Below are 24,699 nucleotides of genomic sequence, written 5' to 3'. Positions count from 1 at the left end.
AATAGGATCAGGATTAAGGTCAAGGTTAGAATATACTCATGTGGAGTAAAACAGTTGAGTGGTGATTGGTGAACCTCACCTTCACTTTCTAGCAGAAATATTTGATCCCATTCTTTGGAATCTTTTTCTTTTTTCAGTTCCTTACTGAGTGGTGAGGATCACAGTTCTCTTCCAGCTCAGATGAGACCATCTTCCTTTAAGGGGCATTTCCCTGCCTATGATTTCCCATAGGATTTTCCCAACTATTTTCATTGTAGTAAGGTGTGAGATGACTGTTTCAGTTTAGGGCAGAGCTGAAATGAAAAATGTGTAAATCTTTGACATTTGCAAACAACTGCAAATGTTGCCATTCAAATTCCAAGTGCAAAATTTCAGACTTGTGTTCAGACTTTGAAAGCTGACCTCTCCTACCTCAAATGTGAAAAGTAAGTCCTTCAGACTTTTTGGCATTTCTTGGTCATTTTGGATTTGGGAAGCTGCCAAATATGGCATTTCAGTAGTGATCACAGTGAGGGCTCCAAGGCCTCTGGTGTAGCAAAGGGGTAGCTGATATCAGCCCCCCCTATCCACCATTCTGGAAGTATGTGATAGGTATGTGAGGATGCCTGCATCCTGCACTAGGCCTCACTTGGCATGCTCAAAGGCCTCTGGCATGGTGAAAAGTAGAGATGGCACCAAGCAGAGATTCAGAACTTGGGGTTTGTTTCATTTTTAATTGCAGAAAGAAACTCCCCTGGTTTGGAAAAATGGGGAACAATTCACAGAATCGTAGAATAATAGGGTTGGAAGGGGCCTATTAGACCATCGACTCCAACCCCAATTATGAGCTCTCAGTCCCAAACCTGTTGGATTAGGCCTGCAAGTGGTCAGTTGGAAGGGCCAGGGGCAAGTGCGTAGCCCAATTCAGGCAGAAAATCGGGTTTAGGACAGCAAAGAGAGACAGAGGGGCCAGAGACAGGTTCATAGTCATGGTCAGGCAGATGGACAGGATCCCAGAGTGGGTGGTCCAAGAAAGGCAATGCAGCAAAAATAGGGTTGCAAAAAAAAAAAAAGAGGACACAGGGGCACAGAAATTGCTTATGCTCAGTTAGAGGTAAATTTAGACATAATTGCCATAATTTCAATAGAAATACAGTGGAGAAATACAGAAGATTACGACTGACTGACCTGTGCCCTTGCTTAGCCTGCAGACCAGGAGCTAACTGTTGGTGGGCAACTTCATGGCCCCTGCTGTCCCATCTTACAATTTCTTTATGGTTCTTTATCTTTAAATGGGTTGTTCAGTCGTTCAGTTGTGTACGACTCTTTGTGACCCCATGGACCATAGTACGCCAGGCCTTCCTGTCCTGCGCTCTCTCCCGGAGCGTGCTCAAGTTCATATTCATTGTATCGGTGATGCTATCTAGCCATCTCATCCTCTGCCGTCCCCTTCTCCTTTTGCCTTCAGTCTTTCCCAGCATCAGGGTCTTTTCCAGAGAATTTTCTCTTCGCATTAGGTGGCCAAAATATTTGAGCTTCAGCTTCAGTATCTGTCCTTCCAATGAGCAGTCAGGGTTGATTTCCTTTAGGATTGACAGATTGGACCTCCTTGCAGTCCAGGGGACTTTTAAGAGTCTTCTCCAGCACCACAGTTCGAAAGCATCAATTCTTCGGCGCTCAGCCTTCCTTATAGTCCAGCTCTCACAGCCATACATTACTACTGGGAAAACCACAGCTTTGATTAGACGGACCTTTGTCGGCAAGGTGATGTCTCTGCTTCTTACTATGCTGTCTAGGTTTGCGTTTGCCATAGCTTTCCTCCCAAGGAACAAACATCTTTTAATTTCATGGCTACAGTCACCGTCTGCGGTGATCTTGGAGCCCAAGAAAATAAAATCGGTCACAGCTTCCATTTCTTCCCCTTCTATATGCCAGGAAGTGATGGGGCCAGATGCCATGATCTTAGTTTTTTTAATGTTGAGTTTCAAACCAGCTTTTGCACTCTCCACTTTCACCCTCAACAAGAGGCTCTTGAGATCCTCTTCGCTTTCTGCCATTAGGGTGGTATCGTCTGCATATCGGAGGTTGTTGATAATTCTCCCGGCAGTCTTAATTACGACCTGTGATTCATCCAACCCGGCGTTTCTCATGATGTACTCTGCATATAAGTTAAATAAGCAGGGTGACAATATGCAGCCTTGTCGTACTCCTTTCCCAATTTTGAACCAATCGGTTGTTCCATGTCCGGTTCTTACTGTTGCTTCTTGACCCTCGTACAGGTTTCTCAGGAGACAGGTAAGGTGGTCTGGTACTCCCATCTCTTTAAGAATTTGCCACAGTTTGTTGTGATCCACACAATCAAAGGCTTTAGCGTAGTCAATGAAGCAGAAATAGACGTTTTTCTGGAATTCTCTTGCTTTCTCCATGATGCAGCGAATGTTGGCGATTTGATCTCTAGTTCCTCTGCCTCTTCGAAACCCAGCTTGTACTTCCGGTAGTTCTCGGTTCGCATACTGCTGAAGCCTAGCTTGTAGGATTTTGAGCATCACCTTGCTGGCATGTGAAATGAGCGCAACTGTGCGGTAGTTTGAGCACTCTTTGGTGTTGCCCTTCTTTGGAACTGGAATGTAAACTGACCTTTTCCAGTCTTGCGGCCACTGTTGAGTGTTCCAAATTTGTTGGCATATTGAGTGCAGCACTTTAACAGCATCATCTTTTAGGAATTTAAATAGCTCGGCTGGAATACTGTCATCTCCGCTAGCTTTGTTGTTACTAATGCTTCCTAAGGCCCACTTGACTTCACTCTCTAGGATGTCCGGCTCAAGTTCAGTGAGCGCACTGTCATGGCTATCAGGGACAGTCCTTCAAACAGAGGATACCTTCAAATAGAGGACTGTCCTCTGCCAGACTTTCCAATAGAGGACTGTCCTTTGTAAAGTAGGACACCTAAGATTGGGCCAAGAACTTCCTCTCTTTGGGGCCTGCTCATGGAGTAGGAAGGTGGCCACATAATTGTCACTAAAAGAAAAGAAAAGACGGAATGATTCACTAAAAGATATGTCAAAAAGAGGACACAGATTTGCATAATATTTGCATATGGTATAACTTAAAACTAATTCCTATCATTTAAAGGGGACTATGATGTGCTCCAGGTGCTAACTGCTGATGGGCAACTCCAAGGCTCCTGCTCTCCTTTCTTACAGTTCTTTGTCCTTAAACGAGACATGGACTGGACTCAATCCTTCGAATGGAAGACTGAATGCCTGCACTTCAGACAGAAGACTGTCTAAAATGTACTCTGACAGGGTGGGGAATGCCATTAGGGAGGTGGTCTGTGGAAGGTTTACAGCAGCATCAAGCCCTCCTCTTTAAGGCCTTGCAACTAGTAGTGTCTTCTTTTAACCAATATTTTAATAAAATACTTTTGAATGTCATATGACATTCCAGCCCATTAATTCATAAGGTTCCTTTACTTAAATTGTTAAATTAATTACTATAGGATGTCTAACATTTTCAGAAAATGTGCGGTTTCCATTTCCAGTATTCAATAAGAATCATTATTTAAATTTTCTTCCATGCATCCTCACTTAGCCACTGGGGAGCCTGAGAAACAGATTCCTTAATGTTACTCCATATATTGAGGCACTGGGAACTCTTTTCCCCAGGATTCCAGACAGCAGGAAAGAGTGGTGGTACTGGGAACGTTTAGAGGATGGGATGAAAGGACAAAGAAAGTGCTTAGGTAAATTTAGGAAGAGAAAGTCAGCATTTTGGGCAATGGGAGAGGTTTGAAGGTGCCATAGATGTGGCCTAGATCTGAGGTGGGCAGAAAGTGGATCTCCTGATGTTTTGGACCTCAGTTCCCAGAATTCTTGACCATTGGCCATTCTGGTAGAGGCTTATAGGAGTTGAAGTCCCAAACACCTGGAAATCTACACTCTGCCCACCCCTGGTCTAGATGCGTAGCCTTCCAAAGATGAGATGGTAGAGGATAGAACATCGCTGAAAAACATTAAAAAACTGCCATGTCAGGCTTCTCCCCCTTTGCCTGCAGGTCCTGTGAGTTTTTGCCAGTATGGCAGACCAGATGCACTTTTAAAACAAGCAGACAAACAAGCATTCTGTACCTGAGCAACTGTCCAAGCCAGTCCAGGCCCAGGGTTGTTCCTTCGAGTCAACTAACTAGGTTGGATCCTGATCTAAGCCATGCTTAGAGTAGATCCATTGAAATCAATGGGACAGATAAGTGTCTAACTTAGGTCCCATCAATTTCAGTGGGTCTACTCTTAAGCATGACTACGTCTAGTTCCACCCCATGGCTGCTGGTGATCAGCCTCATGATTTGCCTGCATTTCTGAGGACTGGGATGCAGAATATACACTTGGTTGGGTCAGAAAGGCCCATGGCTCAGTGGAAGAGCACATACTTTGCATGCAGTAGGTCCCAGGTTCAATCCCTGGCATCTCCAGGGAGTGGTGCTGGGATGGAATCCTGCTTGAAACTCTGGAGAGCTGCTGCCAGTCAATGTTGACAATACTGGACTAGCTGGACCAAGGGTCTGACTCAGTATAAAGTGGCATCCCATGTTCCTAGTGACACAGTCGCAACAATAGCAGCATGTAATTTTGGTCTGATCTACAACTACGCAATAGCAGTGCAGGCTGGTGGCTCCAATGTCAGTGGGGTGGTAAATCCGCTCTGGGCTTCAGTCAGACCTCTAAAGGAGCTCCTTCAGAGGTCTGATTGAGACGCGGAGCAGATTTATCGCTCCATTGACCTTGGAGCCACCAGCCTGCACTGCTATTGCGTAGTTGTAGATCAGACCAAAATTACATGCTGCTATTGTTGCGACTGTGTCACTAGGAAATACTGCCCAATAGGAACAGCAGTATTAGAGGGTATTGATAGTAGCAGCTTTAGTAGATGGTAGCAAAACCCATTTCTTTTTAATAGGCAGGTTGTTGTACTTTGGAAGCCTCTCTGCTTTTTCGACCCTCCTCATCCTTCCCTGGCAAACAATATTAATATACCGCTGATGTCTCATGGTTTTGCAGATTTTGCATGTTTGTTTCCGGTGTGGCTGAACATTCCGTTGTAGAACTCCCAGTTTGGAGGCAAAATTTGCTCTGCTTTTGTTGAATCTAATGAGCTGCACACATGCAAACACGGCCTCCGAAAACAACTGTCTTTCTTTGCAGCATTTACCTCTGTAATATGAGGTGGCGTGGTTTTTGTTTTTTGTTTCTGTTTTTACTCTTGCAGCAGGATAGATTAGTGTAAGCTGAACTGTTATAAACAGCCAGAGTTACCTCAGTAGAGCAATCTGTCATAATCTGATCAACTGCTAATGTTTTATTATCATTGTATCCAACTCCCTCCCTCCCTCCCTCCTCTTGCTGCTTTTCAGATTATCAGTTTATTAAATGTCTTCACACCACAGAAATCGCTGGAGGAGTTCCAGGATGTGTAAGTAATGCAGACAAGGGTAAAAACTAAGTCTTTGCTGTGTGTGGGGAGAGAAATGGGAGAGAAAGGGGGCATTGTACTATCTAGCAAAAATTAAAATCTACTAGCAATAGAATGTCAAGTGCTGCTCCTTCTTAGAAATTGCCTCATGGAGATGCTCAAGATAGAATCAGCAAATTCAAGCCTATCCGTCCACTGCCTTTAGGTATTTCAGAAATCAGTTTTCACCTTGGTGTGGGAGTTCAGAAATGGAAATGTGCATAGAGCATCCTAATAGAGGTACCATTTGGAGTGGGGGGGGGGAATGTAAAGGGGAAATGGTGGGGAAAAGGGTCTGAACATATGCACCACATGCAAATAAATCTGAATAGCTCTAGGAGCTCAGTTTAATTTCTTTGTGCTCAGGAAGTGTCTGTTTCTTCAGTGCTGATGCGTTCAGGCCTTCGAAAAGTGGGTAATTCACTCTGGAATAATCCCCCTTTCTTTTAATAAAAAAGGAGGATCTGAAAATTTCCTCCTCTTTCATATTTATTATCTGAAAACCTATGACTCTGTAAAAATTAACTGCCTGGGGACAGAGCAGAGAATTGCTAGTATCTCTACTGAGCATTGTCTGCTATTGCTTGGCACATAAAAAGAACCATTCATAAAAATGAATGGAATTTGACGTAGACCACAAGTGTTTATGGTTGGATGAACTCCCCTCCTGCTGCCTTTTGTCAAGTTTTTCACTTTCTCCAATTTGAGCCCTGTAATGTAGAGGTAAAATCTTGGTTGGGTGACTGACTGTTCTCACGCTATGATAGGTCAGTGATTTGAAAACTCTGTTCTGGGAAATCTTTGGCAACTGCAGATGCCCTTGTGAAAACTACATTTATTTATTTATTTATTTAATTTAAAACATTTATATCCCGCCCTATATTCTTAAGATCTCAGGGCAGCATTCAGATAAAATCAATTTCAACAGTATAAAACAATAAATAATTTAACTTTAAATTAATTATTAAATAATTTAATTTAAATGTTTTAACTTGGTGCCAAAGTGAAACCAATGTATGTGCCAATTGGGCCTCCAAGGGGAGGGCATTGCACAACCAGGTTGCCACAGCAGAGAAGGCCCTCTCCCACATCCCACCATAGTCCCCTGCACCCTCGCACACTGTTACTCAATGTGAAATATTGTAGAGAGAAGAGTGGGGAGAAAAAAGACCTTCCTCACCACGTACCACCATTGCTGCTCTTGCCATTACCCAACTGGGATGGGAAGAGGGGGACTGTTTTTCAGGGGCTGGCTTTTCAGGGCAGGAGAAGGTGGTGGAGATGGGCAGGTAATTTTCCAAAGCCTTTTGAACTGGCTAGGAAAAATTACCCAATATTTTTTTTTTATAATTTCTGAGTTAATCCAAGACAAATTTCAGGGAGCTCACCCATCTCTAGTAATAACTGCCCCTGTCTCTCAACCACTTGGATGTAAGCAAACCCCCCATGAAGGTTTAGGATTCTTCGAGAACCCTTTCCTAACCTGGCCCTTTTCTCTATGCCTTGTTAATCCCATTCCAGGAATTCCTTGGTTTCAGTGTTGGTATAAATAGCCAACATTTTCTTTTTAAATTTGCACATCCCCCTCCCCATTTGCACAAGAGTACATGATTAAACAACGAAAAATATTGATTTGTTTATTTACTGCCAATAGTTTACTAGGTGCAGTACGAGGTCCCTACCTAGAGGGAATGCAAGCAGCTACAATAGAAAAACAAGATAAAAGGCAGATCAGGAGTTTCTAATATGTAACTGAGGATAAGAAAACGAATGTTATGGTGCCAGGGCTGACCCTAGTACTAGGCAGAGTGAGGCAGTTGTCTCAGGCAGCAGATGCTGGGAGGTGTCAACAAGGTGTTGGAGGAAAGAGCTGTGTGCCCCTAACCTGGCCTGCAATGGGATGCTGCTGCCCCATTGTCCATGTGTCCGGTTAGTTTTTGTATCTGGAATGCGAGGAGGCGGCTTCTTCTTCTTCTTCTTCTTCTTCTTCTTCTTCTTCTTCTTCACTTCAGGCAGCAAAATGTCTTGGGGTGTCCCTGTATGGTGATGGAAAAGCATCTAAGGTGAAGCTACTGTTGTTCAGAGAAAGCCTTTATTTAGGGAAGGAACAAAGCTCAGTGGTAGAACACATGCTTTGCAATCCCTGGCATCTCCTGTTAAAAGGATTCTGGGTAGCAGAACTTTTGCCAGTCAGACTAGACAATACTGGATGTGGTCTGACTCACTGTAAGGCAGTTTCACATGTTCGTACGGAAGTGTTCTTCAGGAGGGACTTGAAGGCAGACAGGCACCCCGACAACAAAGTGGGAAGTTGTTCCATACACACAGACCAAGTTCCACGCACCACCCCAATTACTGAAGAATAAAGATATGCTAGCGGGGAAAAAGGATATGCCATACAAGTGGATGCTTACTCCACTTACGTACAGTGGAGGCTGGTGGCTCTGATATCAGTGGGGCAGTGAATCCTTTCTGGGTTTCAGTCAAAACCTGTCAGAACTCTAAAGGTGGTATTCAAGGTGAAGAAGCTAAACTAACAAAAGCTAACTGGACAGGCAGTTGAGTCTTTTTTCATCACGGATAATGGGACAGCATCATCCACTGTATCTGAAGGTAGCAGGCTAGGTTAGGGGGCACACAGCAGGCCATGTGGCACACAGCTCTCTCCTCCAAGACCTTGCTACCGCCTCCAAGCATCTGCTGTCTGCGTCAACCACCTCACTCTAAAAGTGGGGCTATGATTCCATTCTGGGTTTCAGTCAGAACCAGCCAAAACTCTAAAGGAGCTATCCAAGGCACTGAACCCTATCCTCCAAATGAGTTTAGAACCTTGGATAGCTCCAAGTTAGAGTGCTGACTAGTTCTGAATGAAACCCGAGGCTGATGCAACGCCCCACTGACATTAGCCACCAGCCTCCACTGATTAGATATGAATATACTAGCACCTACCACAACAACTGTCTCCCACACTCCCTGCCCTCAGTTTCATCACTTGAGTCTGTGGCTGTGGTTCTGTGGCTGCTTTTTGTGTGGCCTAATTCTTATATCAGGCAAAAATGAATTCTACTGGGCACGTCAGGTGCAAAAGCAATGCTGTAGGATAAGCATCTAATCCATGATAAATAGTGATTATGTGGCTTTATTCCCCATCTAGCTATTTAGTAATGGAGCTGATGGATGCCAACTTGTGCCAGGTGATTCAGATGGAGCTAGACCACGAGCGAATGTCTTACCTCCTGTACCAAATGCTTTGTGGCATCAAGCACCTTCACTCTGCAGGAATCATTCACAGGGTAAGCCAGAGACCTCCCCACCCCACCAGATAAGGTCACATTTGCTCATACAGCAGGGATGCAAAGCCTTGGGCCCAAGGGCCAAATCTAGCCCTCCTGGGGTCCCCATATGGCCATGCCCCTTTCCTTTGTTCAATCCCCGTTCCTGACCACTGATCACTTGGTGGTTTCAAGGCTGTTCTGTGTCGTCGTCCCCCATCCTAAAAGGTTGAAACACCTCTCCTAAGGCTTAGGTGAAATGCAGAAAATACTGAATACATTTCCTGTGCATCCCCTATTATTCCTTGGGGCATGCCCAGGTCTGCCTTCTGTTTTACTTCTACCCTTAACCAGACTGGGACTGGGCTAATTTTTGTAGCACAAACACTGCCTCTCTTGTAGGGATGTATGAAAATTTCATTTTTGCTCACAAAAGTTGAGAGCATGCCCTGTTTTGTAGCTCTGAACCCAAGTGCAAGCATGAGCATTTTTGTTGTTCAGTCGTTCAGTCGTGTCCGACTGCTGAAAATATTCGGAAATTGGTGAACGTGTGATCGTGTTCATCTCATTCATGATTCCCAGTTCAATTTGCACAGATTTCCTCAGTAGACTGGATCAGCCCCACTTTAGTCTATGGGGGAAAATTGCACAAATTTGGGGAGATTTGTGCAAATCTCCCATTTGATTGCGGTTTGATTTGCACAAGTTTCCTGTTTGTGCGAAGTGAGCAGCAATTGTAAACGTGAATGGGAATCAGGCACAAGACATGCAGCAAGATGATGTTTGGAGAATCCTAACAATCTCAAACATCACTCGTTCGCCCATCATTACTCTCTTGTCTTTCCTGGCAACTAATCTTAAGTTAATCATTTCCACTGATCACATCATCCAACTCCATGAGCTCTCTTGTATCTTTCATCACACCCAGTTCCACCATAGCAGATCTAATCCACATTGCACCTAGTATGTCTTGAAGCCAGGACTCAAATCTGTTTTGTTCTGCCCTCCCCCTTCTCTGGTCTCTTTCAGGATTTAAAACCGAGTAATATTGTGGTAAAATCTGACTGCACATTGAAGATCCTGGATTTTGGACTGGCCAGAACCGCAGGCACTAGCTTCATGATGACTCCCTATGTGGTCACACGTTATTACAGAGCACCAGAGGTCATTTTGGGAATGGGCTACAAGGAGAACGGTAGGATATTGATATACACACATGACTTGAACATATAGGATGGAATAAAGTTAGGGTTGCCAAGTGACCAGGAAAGAAAATGACCTGGACAGTTCTCATGCCTTTAACAAAACCTCTGAGTGAGTCAAAGAATTAAGATAATCAGAGAAAGATTGCTCATCATTGTAAAGATTGCACCACCTGCTAATCCCTGCCCATTGAATGGTTCCCACATCTTTATTAGCATCCCGTGAATATAACCCATCTCTAATTTTAACCTTAGACTCACTTAGATGGAAGGAAGCCAGTGAAAGAGAAAAATGGACCAGTTTTTCAAAACAAGAAGTCCAACCACCTCTGTTCTTCTGTTCTAAATTGCAAAGTTTAGCCAACTGGTGGTCAGGCATGTTGATCAATATTCTCAGATAAAAGAAAATGGCCTTGTTCACTCTGACAGGCATTGATAGGAGCCACACTTCAGTACAAGGAAGAGCAGCTGGAGTACAAGGAAGAAGGGCTGGAATGCCTCTTGGAAAGACTGACAACCGCAGGTGCTGCAGGCTATAGAGGGAAATTAAGAAGTATATGTATGTATAGATCTTGACTCTAAAAGGCGAAGTCATCAGAGAGCTTATTTTTCATTGTGGGTCATCCAGTGGGTCCTGTAGTGAGCAGCAGTAGTTCACAGACCCCAGTCTGGCAGGCCAAGCAGGGTGGAGTGTATCAGACGCCCTTAACATCCCTAGTTACTGCAGGCAGGATGACTAAATGTAATGTGTTATGTGTGGTGCAGATATTACTGCAGTTAAGAAATAATATAGGGACCATCTAATGGATATGGTGCTCTATGTATCTCATTAGAGGCAGGTGTAGAAGTAGGCAACTTAGACAGAGCTTCTGTTTCTCATCATCACATTGGGGAGGAAGAGGTTAAGGACGCAATCTTATGCATGTTTAGGCAGAAAACAGTGCTACATCTCCCAGTATTTCCCAGCCAGCCTGACTGGCTGGGGCATGCTGGGAGGTGTAGGGCTTTTTTTTCTGTCTGAACATGCATAAGATTGTGCCCTAAAGAGTCATTTGCCCCTTTCACAGTTCTGAGAGTCAGTGACATAGCCCAAAGATTATGTTGGTCGTCCAGCCCTTTCTCAATTCAAAACATGGTCCCTGTTGGTAATGTGTTACCCTAGGGCTGTATATCCTAAGGATTTGTACCTGTATTCATTTCAGTTCAATTTATGTGCTTAAAACCATGGGTCATCATAAAACTAATAAAAACAAACAACATCCAGCCCCCAGGCCAGTAAAATATATTACAAAATCCAAAAAAAGCAGAGAACAATAACAGAATTACAATTGCGACAGGTACTTAAATAAAATTATCTCCAGTGCAGGAGACCATGTCAGACTGCACATATTTGGATATTTTTATATGGTGCCACTGCAAATGGTGAAGTTCTATAAGTGATATATTTATCCTGGTCAGACAGGAGAAAACAGATTTTGTTTTGAAAACTGATATCCTGACCTAGGATAAACAACAAGACCCGATAAGAATCTAGCTCTATACCTAAGGCATTTATAGCAAATAATAGACAATATCATAAACTCCTTCTTATCTGCACACACAAGTAAGCACTGATCCAAATATTTTTTTGAAAATTTTCCCTCAAAGTGAGCCAAGGGCATGGCCTGAAGTGTCTACTAAACCTTATGAAGGCCTGTCTTACTGAATGAACCTAACTCCTGTAAACCAACCTTCCCCATCTCTGGTCATGCTGGCTGGGGATGATGAGAGTTGTAGTCATATACATCTGGAGGGCACCAGGGTGGGGAAGCCTGCTGTAAACACTCTTGCTAAAACTGTTGTTCAGTCTAATGACTGGAGAATTGGCACATATTTTAATTCAGATTGGGGCTGTTTAAATTGGGTTCATTTGGAAGATGTCTCTTGGAGACCCTGTATTAATTTGATCAAAAATCTGTCCCATTCCAAACTGTTGAGGCCTCAAGGACATGATTATGTCATCATGAGTGTGACATGGATATAGAGGCTTCCCTGTTGCCCTCTCTGTGAGCCTTTCCTTTCCCAAAGTGAGGGGATGGTTGGGAAGATGCTCATGAACCATTGAGCTTCAGGTTGAGGCCTAGTGGCTATCATAGTCACGTCCAGCATCCATGCCCCAACTTGTGTGACCCAAAGATTCTTGTAAGCCCTCGTCATCACATTTTGACCCTCAATTTACCTGAATGGTGGCAGGGAGTTAGGATTGAAGTAGATGAAGTCTTGGCTCAATCTGAAATTAATGTCCAAACACCGTAGTTTTTGATTTATTTTTTTTTGCCTTTGTCTCTGCCTAGTTTTGTGTCTGCCTAGTTTTGTCTCTTTCTATCCACACCTTGAGTCAACCTAAGGAGATGGATAGAAGAAATTTAGTGTCCAAACACCCTAGGGTTTTTTTTTGGGGGGGGGGGCTCTGCCCTGTCACTAATTAAATACTATCAAATCAAATTAAACTGAATAGGTCCAAACCTAAGTTTGCATTCCAGACATCTCAAAAACCAGGGATTTCATTTCCAGCCTTATAGTTGGGTAAGTATGTAAGCTATTGTTATGTAAACCACCCTGGAAACATGGTTCAAGGCCAGTAAAGCAGTATCAGCCATATCAAGGGCTTTAAAAGGTTTCAGAACCAGATCCAGTTAGAACAGAAGTGTAGAACCTCAGGCCTAGGGGCCAAATCTAACCCTCCATTGGTCCCAGTCTGCCCTTCAGAGCTCTCCAGAAGCCCCTTTCCTCCAAACCAATCAATTGGTGGTTTCTTGGCTTTTGTGCATTTTTCCCCCATTCTAGAAGGCTGAAATGCTAAGGGTTAGTTATCGGCAGCAAGTGCTTAAACCAAAATACACTGGCATTGTGGCATTTTGGTGCCATCCCTTTTGCCTTGGGACACACCCACCACTGGAATGTGGCCCGAGAGCTTCTCTGAATGGAATTTGGCCCTCAGGCTCAAAGAGGTTCTGCATCCCTGAGTTAGAGTATTTCAACCCATCTATAGAAGAGGAGGTAAGGCTACTACAGACATAGCACAGTTTATCCATGGGATGGCTTTTGGCATTATTCCTATGGAATATTTGTGTGTTGGAATGATCTCATGAAGTTTAGCAACCTTCAGCCATTACTTGCATCAAAGAGGTATTGCATGACTACCAGGTAGCGGGGCCATGCTCCTGCCTGCGCCCCTGGTGTCAGGCATTCTGACTGCTCCTGCCTGTCGACGGCCATGTGTTAATGTGGTCATCTGCAATGAAAAATCCTATGTGCAAGCAACAGCCAGAAGTGCAGCTCTGCTCCCCAGAATTTTCATGAGCGCTCCTTCAAGCGCCTGAAGGAGGCTTGCATCCATCAAGTATCCAGTATCTAGCTCAAAGGTAAAGTCTTCAAGCATTTGCTTGGATGACACAAAATCAACAGGTTTATTACTCTTTCATTTTCATCTAGAGGAGGAAGACTCCCCACCAAATAGCTAAGCGAAACCCTTTCAGTCAGAAGGCATCCAGCCCCAATGAAAAGCACCTGTATGTATCAAATGTTCCTGAATCACATTTTGGCTACACCCACTGTAGAGTTCAGGCCTTGTGTTTACTTGGGGAAGGCTGCTAGACGACACATGCGTCTGGGAACATAGACACCAAATTGTAAAGTCTGTAGCCTCAGAAGTCCCTGTCTTCAGTACAAATCTGTACAGATTTTATACCGCTTTAGCTGTCATGGCTTACCCCATGGAATTCTGGGAACTGTTGTTTGATGAGGTGCTGAGAATTCTTTTCATAATCTAGCTACTCACGCAAACCTCTCATGCAGATAAAATTCCCAGAGTTTGCTAGGAAGAGAGAAGGAGTGTTCTCTCTTCCTAGCTAAGATTCTTACAGCTTAGGTTTGCTTCTACAGTTACATTTTATTTTAAATGCACAGGACTTAATTTCTAAAAAATACACTCTAGAACTGAAATTTGCCAGAAGTCTATTCTCAATACAGAAGCCCTCGCTCAGTTCCAAAATCATGGGGTTGGGTTATACTGATTTAGTGGTCAGGAAAATACCCTTTGCATTTGCTTAGAGACACTGTTATTATAATATAGTACTGGCTAGAAAGTGGCTACATGCCTCTTTGTAATTCTTGAACTATGACACATGAGCATGAGATACTTGTCTTTCAATGTGTACAATGTCAGGTGGGGCAGTGGGCCACCATATAAGGAAGTTAAGGAAGTGGATATTCTCCATCCAAGGCTGCCTGCAGCTGATAATGCAAAAGGCTGTGCTAAAATCCCCCCCCATTTTGTCCCCCATCCACCAGCAGCAAAATTGGGGGAGGGGCTAGCATGGCCACTTCTGCATTCCAGAAAAAACAGACAAAAGAGGAGCCCAACTGGCATAAAATTTTCATATTTACTTGTATAAATGCAAATTTAGAAATAATTATTATAATTTAAAGACAAATGCATTTTTATATTGGGGAAGACTGTGACCAGGTGAGATGTGTACCTGCCTGTTCAGTCTCCTGTCCAGGGCTTAATTTGATGGGCAGCTTCAAGGCCCCCGCTTTCCCTTTTTATGGTTCTTTATTTTTAAACCAGACTTGGATAGGACAGCCCTTCCAAGAGAGGATGCCTTCAAGTAGAAGACGGTCTTCTAGCAGCCTTTCAAATACAGGACTGTCTTCTGTAAAAGAGAACACAAGTCCACATTTCAGCAATTTTTCAGGACTGAGCTCAAAACATAGGCAAAATCTGACTGAGCTTACTGGCAGCAGTGGAGCTGATATTCCTCTTGATGGCTGCTGTCCCCCCCACCCCATGTGTCCCCTCAGAATGATGCTAAATCAACATGCAGGGCTGTTCTGAAGAAACCTCAGCAAAGTGTTCCCTTAGTAGTGTCATTCTGAGGGGACACTGGGTGTGGGCAGGTGGGTGAGGAAATGGCGGCTGTGAACCACTGAGAGCAGGGCCGGCCTTGTCATGCAGCAGGATGAAGCAACCTCCTTCAGGCAGCACCGGGGGGAGAGGGGAGATTGTGTGGATGGATGAAGGCAAGAATTGTCTGAATGCTGCAGCAAGACTTTTTAAAAAATTGTGGGCCCTAGTATGGAGTAGTGGTGGTGGTGGTTGTACCATTTGGGCCACACTTCTGGCAGCAAAATATCTTGGGCTAGCACTGGCTGAGAGAAACATCACCACCGCCATAAAGAAAATAGGCAATGGGAGGCAAAAAAAAAGTTAATCCAGGTGGTTATTTTAGGGCCAGCCCCAACTGGCTCTGGCCCCTCCACTCCCATGTGGAGCAGATAGTTCACTATAGGGCAGAGAAGGCTGGTAGCTCCAATGTCAGTAGGGCGGTGAATCTGCTCTGGGTTTCAGTCAGAACCAGTCAGAACTCTAAAGGAGCTATCCAAGGTGCGAAGCTGAAACCTGGAGCTGATTTATTGCCCTGCTGACATCAGAGCCACCAGCCTCCACTGCTATAGCAAATGTTTGGCTCAGTGATGTCAAAAAGCAGAATGTTTTGCATTAGTACCTAGCAGCCAGATCCTGATCATTTATACCAGGCCTAACAATCTGGAGGCCTCATACTGCCTTTCAATCACAAGTGTCAGTGTTGCTGCATAGCCCCATTCCCATCTGAGCCTGGAGAGGGCTTTGAGACTGGCATGTCCATGGTTCTTGATAGTGACCCAGCCTCAGTGACTCATGTAGTTCCCGATCTGAACACCAGATGCCCTTATCATCATCATTATTATTTATTATTCATTACATTTCTATACCGCCCCATAGCCAAAGCTCTCTAGGCGGTTTACGAAGGTTAGAACATTAAAAGCACAATATGCACAATTTATTCCCTGGGCATGCACCGCTTACATGCACCTGACTATTCTGATGTTACAGTGACATGAAATGGAACAACGAATGCAGCCTTTAACCTCAGTTCCTAGGTGAGCACAGGAGATGATGCTGTGAAAATTGTACTAGTGCTGTACTATAGATGTGGGATGCTTTTAAAACAACAGCAAGAAGAAGCTCTCTGATCAGACTGACCTGCTAGGAAGAAAGATAAGATTATTTTCTTTATGCTCAGATAATCTCATCATGTCAACCTTTCTGTTTATTTGTGTGCTCTAAAAGCAACAATGCCCCTGTCAGTAGCACAGAATTATGTCAATGCTACATAAATGTTAAGTGACCCAGGCTTAACAAAAAGATCATGCAGTGGAGCTAAATCCATTAGACTGCTATTTCTGCTGCCCATATAATCCTTTCCCAGTAATTTTAAGACGAAGATACTTTCTCAGTGCTAAATGTCATGGGGAAATTGTGGATCTTTCAAACTCTTCCGTTTTAATTTGTGGAATCCAATTAGCATGCTGCAGCTCTTTAACTAACATCTGACTGCAATCTGCAAGCTGGCAATTAGATAGTGATTTTAGCCTGATTCCTTTGTTATTTAAATTTAGTAATAATGTGGGCACATTTACAGCACACCTTGCATTTCTCAATTTAAAATTTACGGCTGGTGTTGAATGCAATTCTGGTATTCATTATCAGCTTAAGGGAAAGGTTGTCTTACGGTAGGTAATAACAAAGGGGAAAATGCTTTTAAAATCTCCTTAATCAGAAATGCTGTAGCGGCTAGCAGAGAAATAAAAATAAAGGTTACCTTTGATCCATGTGTGCTCTGGTGAGTTCAAGGAACCCCTCCCACAAGTACCCCTCAATGAGTGGGGGAGTTCCATGTGCTCATCTTTTCCATTCTCCCACAAGTACCCCTCAATGAGTAGGGGAGTTCCATGTGCTCATCTTTTCCATTGAACTGAAAGGACAATCCCTTGTTAGCATTGGAAGTGATATGTCCAGCAGAATTCCCTCAAAGAATCACGCGATCCAGACAAATTCTTGTGATAACTGCTGCCACCACTTTGATTATCGGAGCATATGCAAATGTTAGATTCAGTTATCATGCAATCAGCAGTCCAGTATAATTGCTTCATAGTGGCACAGGCATTTATAGTTCAATGGTAGCCAAGCCAGGAGGGGATAAATTTACATCTCTTGGCTATTACCTATTATGATTTGGCAGTAGCTTATACTTAATACTTAATTTTTGAATTCAAAGAAAAGAGAGAAAGAAAGAGAGACTGAGCCCTTGTTTTTCAAGGTTTCTCTTTATTTGACTGGTGTCTAGTCTTTAAATCAGCTGAAATCTGAAGGAAAAAGTTCCATTCATGTATTTCAATTTAATCTCTCTCCATAACAGCACCCTGCCTATTTAAGGCCAGATCCATGCTTTCATTTTCTCATGGCACCTGAGTTTATGGAGGTTGTATATACATTTACCACCATTTTGGTGCACCCTGTTCCCAAAGACCCAAAATTGTCCCATTGCTGCCCCCTTTAAAACTGAGAACTACTTCACTATATCAGGTATGCTTTGGCTATCCTGTGCACCCACTACCACCCTTCCCCCCGCTCCCCCAAATGAAACATCTTACCTTTGTTTCGTTTAACCAAAAGAAATTGCTTGGTTGGTGTTTGTTTTTGTTTCTATTCCAAGGAAGGGGAAAGCGAGGGAAGAAAAAGAGAAAAGAAATCAGTTTGATGGACTAAAAGCTGATCACAAAATCAACATTCAGAGGCCCAATATGTATGTTGCTGGAGGGTTGTGGCTGCCCCTTCCCTGTGGTGGGATCCATATTGCTAAAGTTGCTAGATTACAATCTGGTCTATGTGCCTGAGCATTTACATTTCCCAGGGCAGTGGGAGATATAGCGACTACAGGTTCTCCCTGCTCCTCCCAGCCCTGCTGTGTCATCTGCCCCCTACCAGCACCTGCTATGCAGTTCACATGATACCCTGCCCACTACAGACAATGGGAGAGAGGGGTGGACAACAGGATGGGATGTGGAATGGGCAAAAGAATTCATGGCTGCCTCATCTCCCAAGAGATAATTTAATGTTGCAGATCTCTGGCTTGTGGCCCAGCATCCTGACCCATCTCTCTGGTAACATTTGAATAACAGGATTACGTGGGATGTGGCTCACGACCACATGGAAGATGCCCTTCAAGGCCTCTTCTGAGCCAGAAATGGTGCACAAAGTATTGTTTCCTGCAGACAGTCATGGGATTTGTAGTTGTGTGGCAGTGAACCCTCTTCTCTGCCTGTTAACCCTCTGCCTTCCACAGGGTAAAGCTTGGGCAGGTGAGAATTGTGGCAGAGAGGGCTGGTTAATAGTGGGGAGGCAGTGTATGAACTGCATTTTGAGACAGGGCCAGCTCAATTAGGGCTGGACCTGATGTGAAATGGAGTCAGATGTTTTGAGCAGGAGGCGAGTTCACATTTTGGGCTCTTCCTTGCTTGAAGTGTCACAACATCTTTAGTAAGCATCTTTGTGGACACAGTTGTGTCTGGTGCATCACCAGTTACAACAGCCACTTCCTAGTGGCGATTCAGGTCAACTCACCAACTGAAGAAAGTACTTCCCCATGAATGCAGGAAGTAACCGGAGACACGCTAGATTGGGCATTACTTCCTCTTTGAGGCTGCTCAAGGTAATTCCCATTTTGGGAATTGAAATGAACTGGTGCATCTTATATGTCTGTCTGGATCTTACTTCAGCAGTAAATAGAGGGCATGGGAGATGGTCATTGCTCTGCTGGACCTGACCTCTCCTCTGCTCCACCAGCAACTTTCCCTATCTCACATCTAGTATCAGAGCCAGGAATGGAGAAAAATGCTCGGAGGAGTAGCTTCATGGAGGTAAGGCAGAGGAGGTGGAAGTGTCTGGCATGCCTCTATGGTATGCTCTTTCTACTGTTAAAGTAAGAACTCCCCCCACCTTTCCTTATATGTGACTGGGACAGATACATGAATAATGGTCCCATCATATCTGGCATGGCCCTGAGCTCTACTAAATCAGATCATGGGCATGAGGATCATGTGTAAATGCTTTCCTTGCCTGCCAATTCTCCACAACGCCATTCCCTAGGATATTTTTCTTCCCATTGGGCTTATTTCTCCAACAGGGGCCCAGCTGGTGAAAAGATGAGTGAAAAACAGTCTAGGCAAGGGTTGCAGAGGAATCTTAGTAAGTAGCAGAAGGGTTAAACACCTCTTTCTGACTTCCCTCTGCAAATGCTGGCCTCAGCGTTAATCGTTAGCAACCCCATGTTTGTCTTGTAACAGGTGGTTTCACCTCAAGTCAAGGCCCCACTATGCCAGGGATGTGGAGAAGGCAGATCTCCAGATGTTTTGCACTTCAATGCCCAGAAGCCCCTGCCAACAGGACCAATGGTCAGGAATGTTGGGAGTTGAAATCCAAAACTTCTGGAAAACTACATTCTGCCCATTCCAAGTCTACAAGAATAATCTGGGCTACTCTAGGGTTCAGTCTTCTGGGGACTGCTATCTTCCATCCTATTTAGTCTTACTGCTTTTGTGTGTGACTCACAAGAGGGATGAAGATCACCCTTCCTTTGCCTTCCACTTACTTATGTTCATCATGTACATTTCCTCCTGCTGTGCCTTGTACTCCTAAGAGCCACATGCTGGCTAGCAGTGATGTTAGCTAGTTCCTCATACACAGAACCTGAACATTTAGCAGGAGTTTTGGAGTTTCAGGGTCTGCAAAATTTCAGCTCTGGATATGCCCTAAGGAAGGGACTGCCGAACTGTTTTTAACACATTTTAAAAGTGGTGTTTTACTTAAAATCTAGCTTCACTTATTGACTTAATGTACACTGAGGTGGCCTTTTAGTTTTCTCTCTTAACAGTCACAGATTTTTCTTACAATTAAAGAACAGCTGTACAGATTTTTTGGGAGTGGGGATGTTAAGTAAGATATAAAGTGTTGGTAGCTTCCCTCCTGTCCCTGATCCTTTCAACTTGCACTAAGATATCTTCAGGTGTATCTCCAAGGAAGAATTCATGCAATCAGCTGGATGCATGGAAGAAGCCCTTTAAAGCACAAATGACAACAGGAGAAACACTCTGCATCCCCTTTCACACAAACCCACAACTGCATGGGAACAGCTTCCCTGTGGCGTGCTTCCTTCTGGGTGATGTATGTGTGCAGATACCAAGACCAGGTGGATTGGGCCAATCATGCGCATCTTTCTTGCTCAATAATTACCCAGAGGGAGGGCAGGAAATTGGGTGGGAAAGATCCACAAGATTAGCCCTGTCTATATTGGCTGCATCGTTTACCCACATACTCACTAGAGTGGCAACACACTGTGAGGATGATGTCTCCTACACTTCTATGGCTGCGCAGAAAGGGGACCTATGGCTAATCCAGACATGTGGCAAACTACAGTAGAAACTGACATGAGCTGGATCCCCTGGATGTGGCTTGCAGGGGGAGTGATGCATAAAGACACACGATTAGGACTTGGAGATGAGGAAAGGTGGGAATTGGTGCATCTCCCTGATGGTAGAGTTAGATTCCTTTTTCACACATTCTCACGGCATGGCAGCTATTACCTATTCAGATTTTAGCCTCCTGGATGCTCTTGGTCTGGACAAAAGTGGCCCACTTGGAATGGTTAGTTTTTATCCTCTCCCCAACCCCCAAATTTGCCTACTTGGTTCCAGAATTTGACATTTTCTCATGTTTCTCCAAAAATCTGCACATCAGATATGGCCATTTTCTTTGGTACTCTCCAAAGAGAGTGGCTTGGTTGAAACATGCTGCTGGCATGTAACCAAAGAATGCTTACAGAGTGGCATGTATAAGAACAATTAACCATGCCAGGAACTACATAGGAGACTTGCTGTGCAATGCTATACATGTCTACTCAGAAGTAAGCTCCACTGAGTTTAATGGGGCTTATTCCCAGGTAAGTGTGTATGGGATTTCATCCCTGAACAGTGAAGTGCTTCATCTGAGGCTCACAACATATTTAAACTGGGACAATTTTCTTTAAATGAATGGTCACTAATTTTGAAACAACTTTAAGAAAAAAAATAAGTGGAAGAAAACTCTGACGAAGTTGATATTTTCTGCTATGATGTGCCTCAGTGCTCCCTCTGTTTATGACATCTTTCTGTGTGTGTGTTTTTTAAAAATAATTTGTTCGGTGGAAGGTGCATAAAACTGTGCTTTCTCTGATCAATCTGCTCTTTTTCCCCTCCTTTAGGAGCCAAAGTGTCTTAGTTAACTTTGCCTTCCCCTCCCTTTCTCTCTTCATTTCCCTGTCTCTGCTGTTCTAGTGGATATATGGTCAGTAGGATGCATTATGGGAGAAATGGTGCGCCACAAAATCCTCTTTCCAGGAAGGGACTGTATCCTTATGCCATTTGCTGCAACCTTCATCGAATAATTTCTCTCCCATCCCCCACAGCCTCATCCCTGACTTTTTCCTATTAAGAATAAAATAAATGAGGAGAATACAATGAGAAGTAAAAGGCTGAATCTTAGAGAGGTGTGTAATTATGATTGGAGTCACCTGGGGAACAACAAAAAATAGAAAAGCTATATGACGAATGATATCAAGTGGACCTTCATATTTAACCCTTATATTTGTTAATGCCATTTTTATTCTTTTGGTATAGAAGAACCAACCCTGAGCACAGACTTCTAAGCTATTTTTAGAAAAGCTTTTAAAGAAAATGGCCCATTTGTTCATTTTAAACATCCCCCGCCCCCTTTTTTGGCTAAATGTTTTTTAAATCACAACTTTTTAATGTTTGTGGTGACATCATAATCTTTTGCTTGCTAATGCATCGTTAGTCTGGGTCCACCTTGATGCTGTATGGACTCTGGAGATGGGTCGATACAACATTTTATTCTGAATGTTTTGACTTACCCATTTGTTGCCTAGACGAGATCCAGCAGTCATTTGAAGCTTCCTAGAAATGGAACTCCCCATCAGATTTCCAGAATGAGCTTTCCTTTTTTTGGTGCATGAGGTCTGTATCATTAACAAAACTCTGCTCACCCCCATACCCTGCTCTGTCTTGTTCATTTGAGATTTGGTGATATTTTTTACCATCTCTCGAGGTGGTGAAAGTAATATTAGAAAATGAAAACAATTGCAATCTAAGAAAGAAAGAAAGTTTCTTGCTAAGCGGGGGGCAGAATAAGATGTGTTTATACTAATGAGAGAGAGAAAATAACATACATTTATTATATTGCTTTGAAAGGAAGAAAAGGAAGATTTTCAGCAGCTAGCTAGGAGGATTAACTTTAATAATTTTACTTAAGCATTCTTCGAGAACTGATATGATAGACATAAAGTTATGAACACTAATTAATATTTGCTGTCTTTTGGTGATTAACATAGGGTAATTTTTTCCAAAATGCTGAGGTCATTTCCCCCCATATCTAGGGAAAATGGCCCATTGAAAGATAGGAAGATAGTATCTTTCCTATGCACAGCTTCCATCTGAAAATTATATGTACAGATCCAGCCATATGGAGTACCACCTGCATCATCATGTATGTGAAAGGAGTGCCCCTAGTAAAAACATTTACCCATAATGATAAAGTTAGGAGTACTGTGTGATCAGTCACTCATGATACCAGCATACCAGTGTGCATGCACAACTCTCCTACCTGGAAGGGTTTCCCTGTTCACTTCCATGGCAAGGGAAGCTCCATATACATATCCTTTTCTATGTGTGGAGCTCCCTCCTATGTCAAAGCGAATGAGAGAGGGCCTGCCTGTGCAGCAGCTTCATGTGTGTACTGAATCACCTGCCAAACTCTGGATTCAGGGCACTACATTTCTAGAAAAGATAATGTCCATTCATTTGGTGTTTCTCATGTAGTTCTTATTGTTGGAGGGCCATGCAAAATTTGTGATGGTGTCTGTGTGCTGCTGAGAGATGCTCTGGAAAATATGACTACCACTGTATTATTTTTGACAGATGTGGACCAAAGCATCGCTCACAAGACATGACATCATGAGATGCATGTGAACACACACACACACACACACACACACGTACGTACTGGTATCATTGTTTGATATTCTCATTTGGTAAAACTGGAGACTTGTTCTCAAGATGCTGTAAGCATCCCTTATACGGCATAGCATTGCAGGGTCAAACCACCCCTTACTTTAAAGAAGTAGCTAACAGCAACATCTTTCCTTTTCTTTTTTAAACACAGGGGACACAATTCCTAGCATACAGGGTTGGGGGGCTTTAACCTTTTTAACCTTTTGTGATACAAATTGCGGCCCCCACACCTACAATGAAAAGCTCCTAGCTATGTCTTTAAAGTGACATATAGTTTGACCCTCACTAAAATAAACCCTGAGAGATATTCACATTTAGTAAACTGATGCTTTTGCCACAAAGGACAGCACAGCTATGCCCCTGTGCACATTTTATAAAGGGAATCAGAGTTTATAAATAGAAGTGTGTTTCAAATCAAAATTATCCCTATTTATTTATTTGCATAGATGTGTCCCACCTCTGTTTTTAGTGGCATTCCCACAGAAAATGTAAGATGTGCTCCAGACCTTTACTTGAGGCATTCCTTTCCTCACCCTGCAATATGCGACTGCCACTATCAGAACAGACAACACTATTCAGCGTGGCTGGCTGGGGAATGCTGGGAGTTGTAGGACTTTTCTCTCTCTCTCAACAGGCATCGCATTGTGCCTTAAATGTCGGGGTGTGTGTCCATGTGTGTCCTACTTACACCACTGAGCAATGCAGCCTTCTGTTACAGTCATGGTCTTGAAGATCAGGCTGTATTAGTTGATCAGTAAGCTGGAAAGGTTCTCAAGATTCTGGTTACAGCACCTGATTCCTCTCACTGATATACAGACCATTTCCATGGTCATCCAACAATCCCCACAACTCCATTTTTATTCTTAGCACTATCACAATTGATCTAGAACGAAGTGTCATTTCTATCCCCATGGGCTGGGGGCAGCGGGGTAGGTATGTCGGGGGGAGCCTTGCCATTTCTTTTTTAAAAGAGAGATGTGCACACCTGTTCTGGAGAGAAAGTGCACATAGCCTCTGAAGAGTTTGGGGTGGGAGAGAAAGAGAAATGAAAACATTTGCAAAATAGTGATGCTGCAGAGAGAGACAGACAGGAGATAGTCTTGCTAGTTTTGAGCAATTTTAAAAGGGCTTAATGAGTTCTAAAGAGTTTATTTTTATTTTTTTAAAATGCTTTTAACTGTGACGTGCCTGGAGTTGTGCGGTTTGTCATCACTGATGTTACAGACATTATCCAATATGTGCTTGTGAAACTTGTGTTGCCATATTCTGCACAGGACTCACCCTCACAATAAATGCGCTAGCTTGGGTGGATGTGGGAGAATGACTACAGTATTTTCGAAGCAACACCATCTTGTTGTTTGAATGCTGTGAGAATACAGCTTTCCCCACAACAAACATATTATTAGAATGGGGAGGTGAGCAGGGGGAGGTAGGAGGTGTGTGGATCTGCCTGATCCACTGTTACTCCGTGGAGTAGCAGTGGATCAGACCAAAGGCCGTGTGGTCCATCATCCTGGTGGGTTGACATTGGCCAAACATAGGCCTCTGCAAAGCCCACAAGCAGGAGCACATAGATGGATTGATGGACTGATGAGGGCAATAGCCCTCTCCTGCTGTTGTTCCCCAGGAACTGGTATTCTTACGCATACTGCCTCTGTCTGAACCCAAAGGTAACATATAGCTGTCATGATCAGTAGCTATTGCTTCATATTGCTTGTATTATATCGTGGCATATATTGGGTTTTATGCCTCTT

The 24,699-nt window shown here is 43.5% G+C and overlaps 1 protein-coding gene across 9 annotated transcripts in view; it reads left to right on the top strand.

The window, feature by feature from the left end:
* MAPK10 (mitogen-activated protein kinase 10) overlaps nt 1-24,699 on the top strand; it is a 413,215-nt gene that overhangs the window by 312,485 nt on the left and 76,031 nt on the right. For 7 of the 9 annotated variants that reach the window (XM_084860214.1, XM_084860212.1, XM_084860211.1 and 4 more), the window contains 4 exons: nt 5,387-5,445; nt 8,639-8,777; nt 9,786-9,951; nt 21,194-21,265. In XM_084860214.1, the coding sequence (XP_084716340.1) occupies nt 5,387-5,445; nt 8,639-8,777; nt 9,786-9,951; nt 21,194-21,265 (436 nt within the window). The remainder of the gene's footprint in view (nt 1-5,386; nt 5,446-8,638; nt 8,778-9,785; nt 9,952-21,193; nt 21,266-24,699) is intronic. The other 2 variants (XM_084860218.1, XM_084860216.1) reach the window with 1 other exon arrangement.

Source organism: Heloderma suspectum, chromosome 5, assembly GCF_057233095.1.
Source record: "Heloderma suspectum isolate Gila_16-S chromosome 5, 16-S_ref, whole genome shotgun sequence".
NCBI classification, from domain to species: Eukaryota; Metazoa; Chordata; class Lepidosauria; order Squamata; family Helodermatidae; genus Heloderma; species Heloderma suspectum.
The sequence above is the reverse complement of the archived record's forward strand: the minus strand, read 5'-3'. Positions and strand labels throughout refer to the sequence as shown.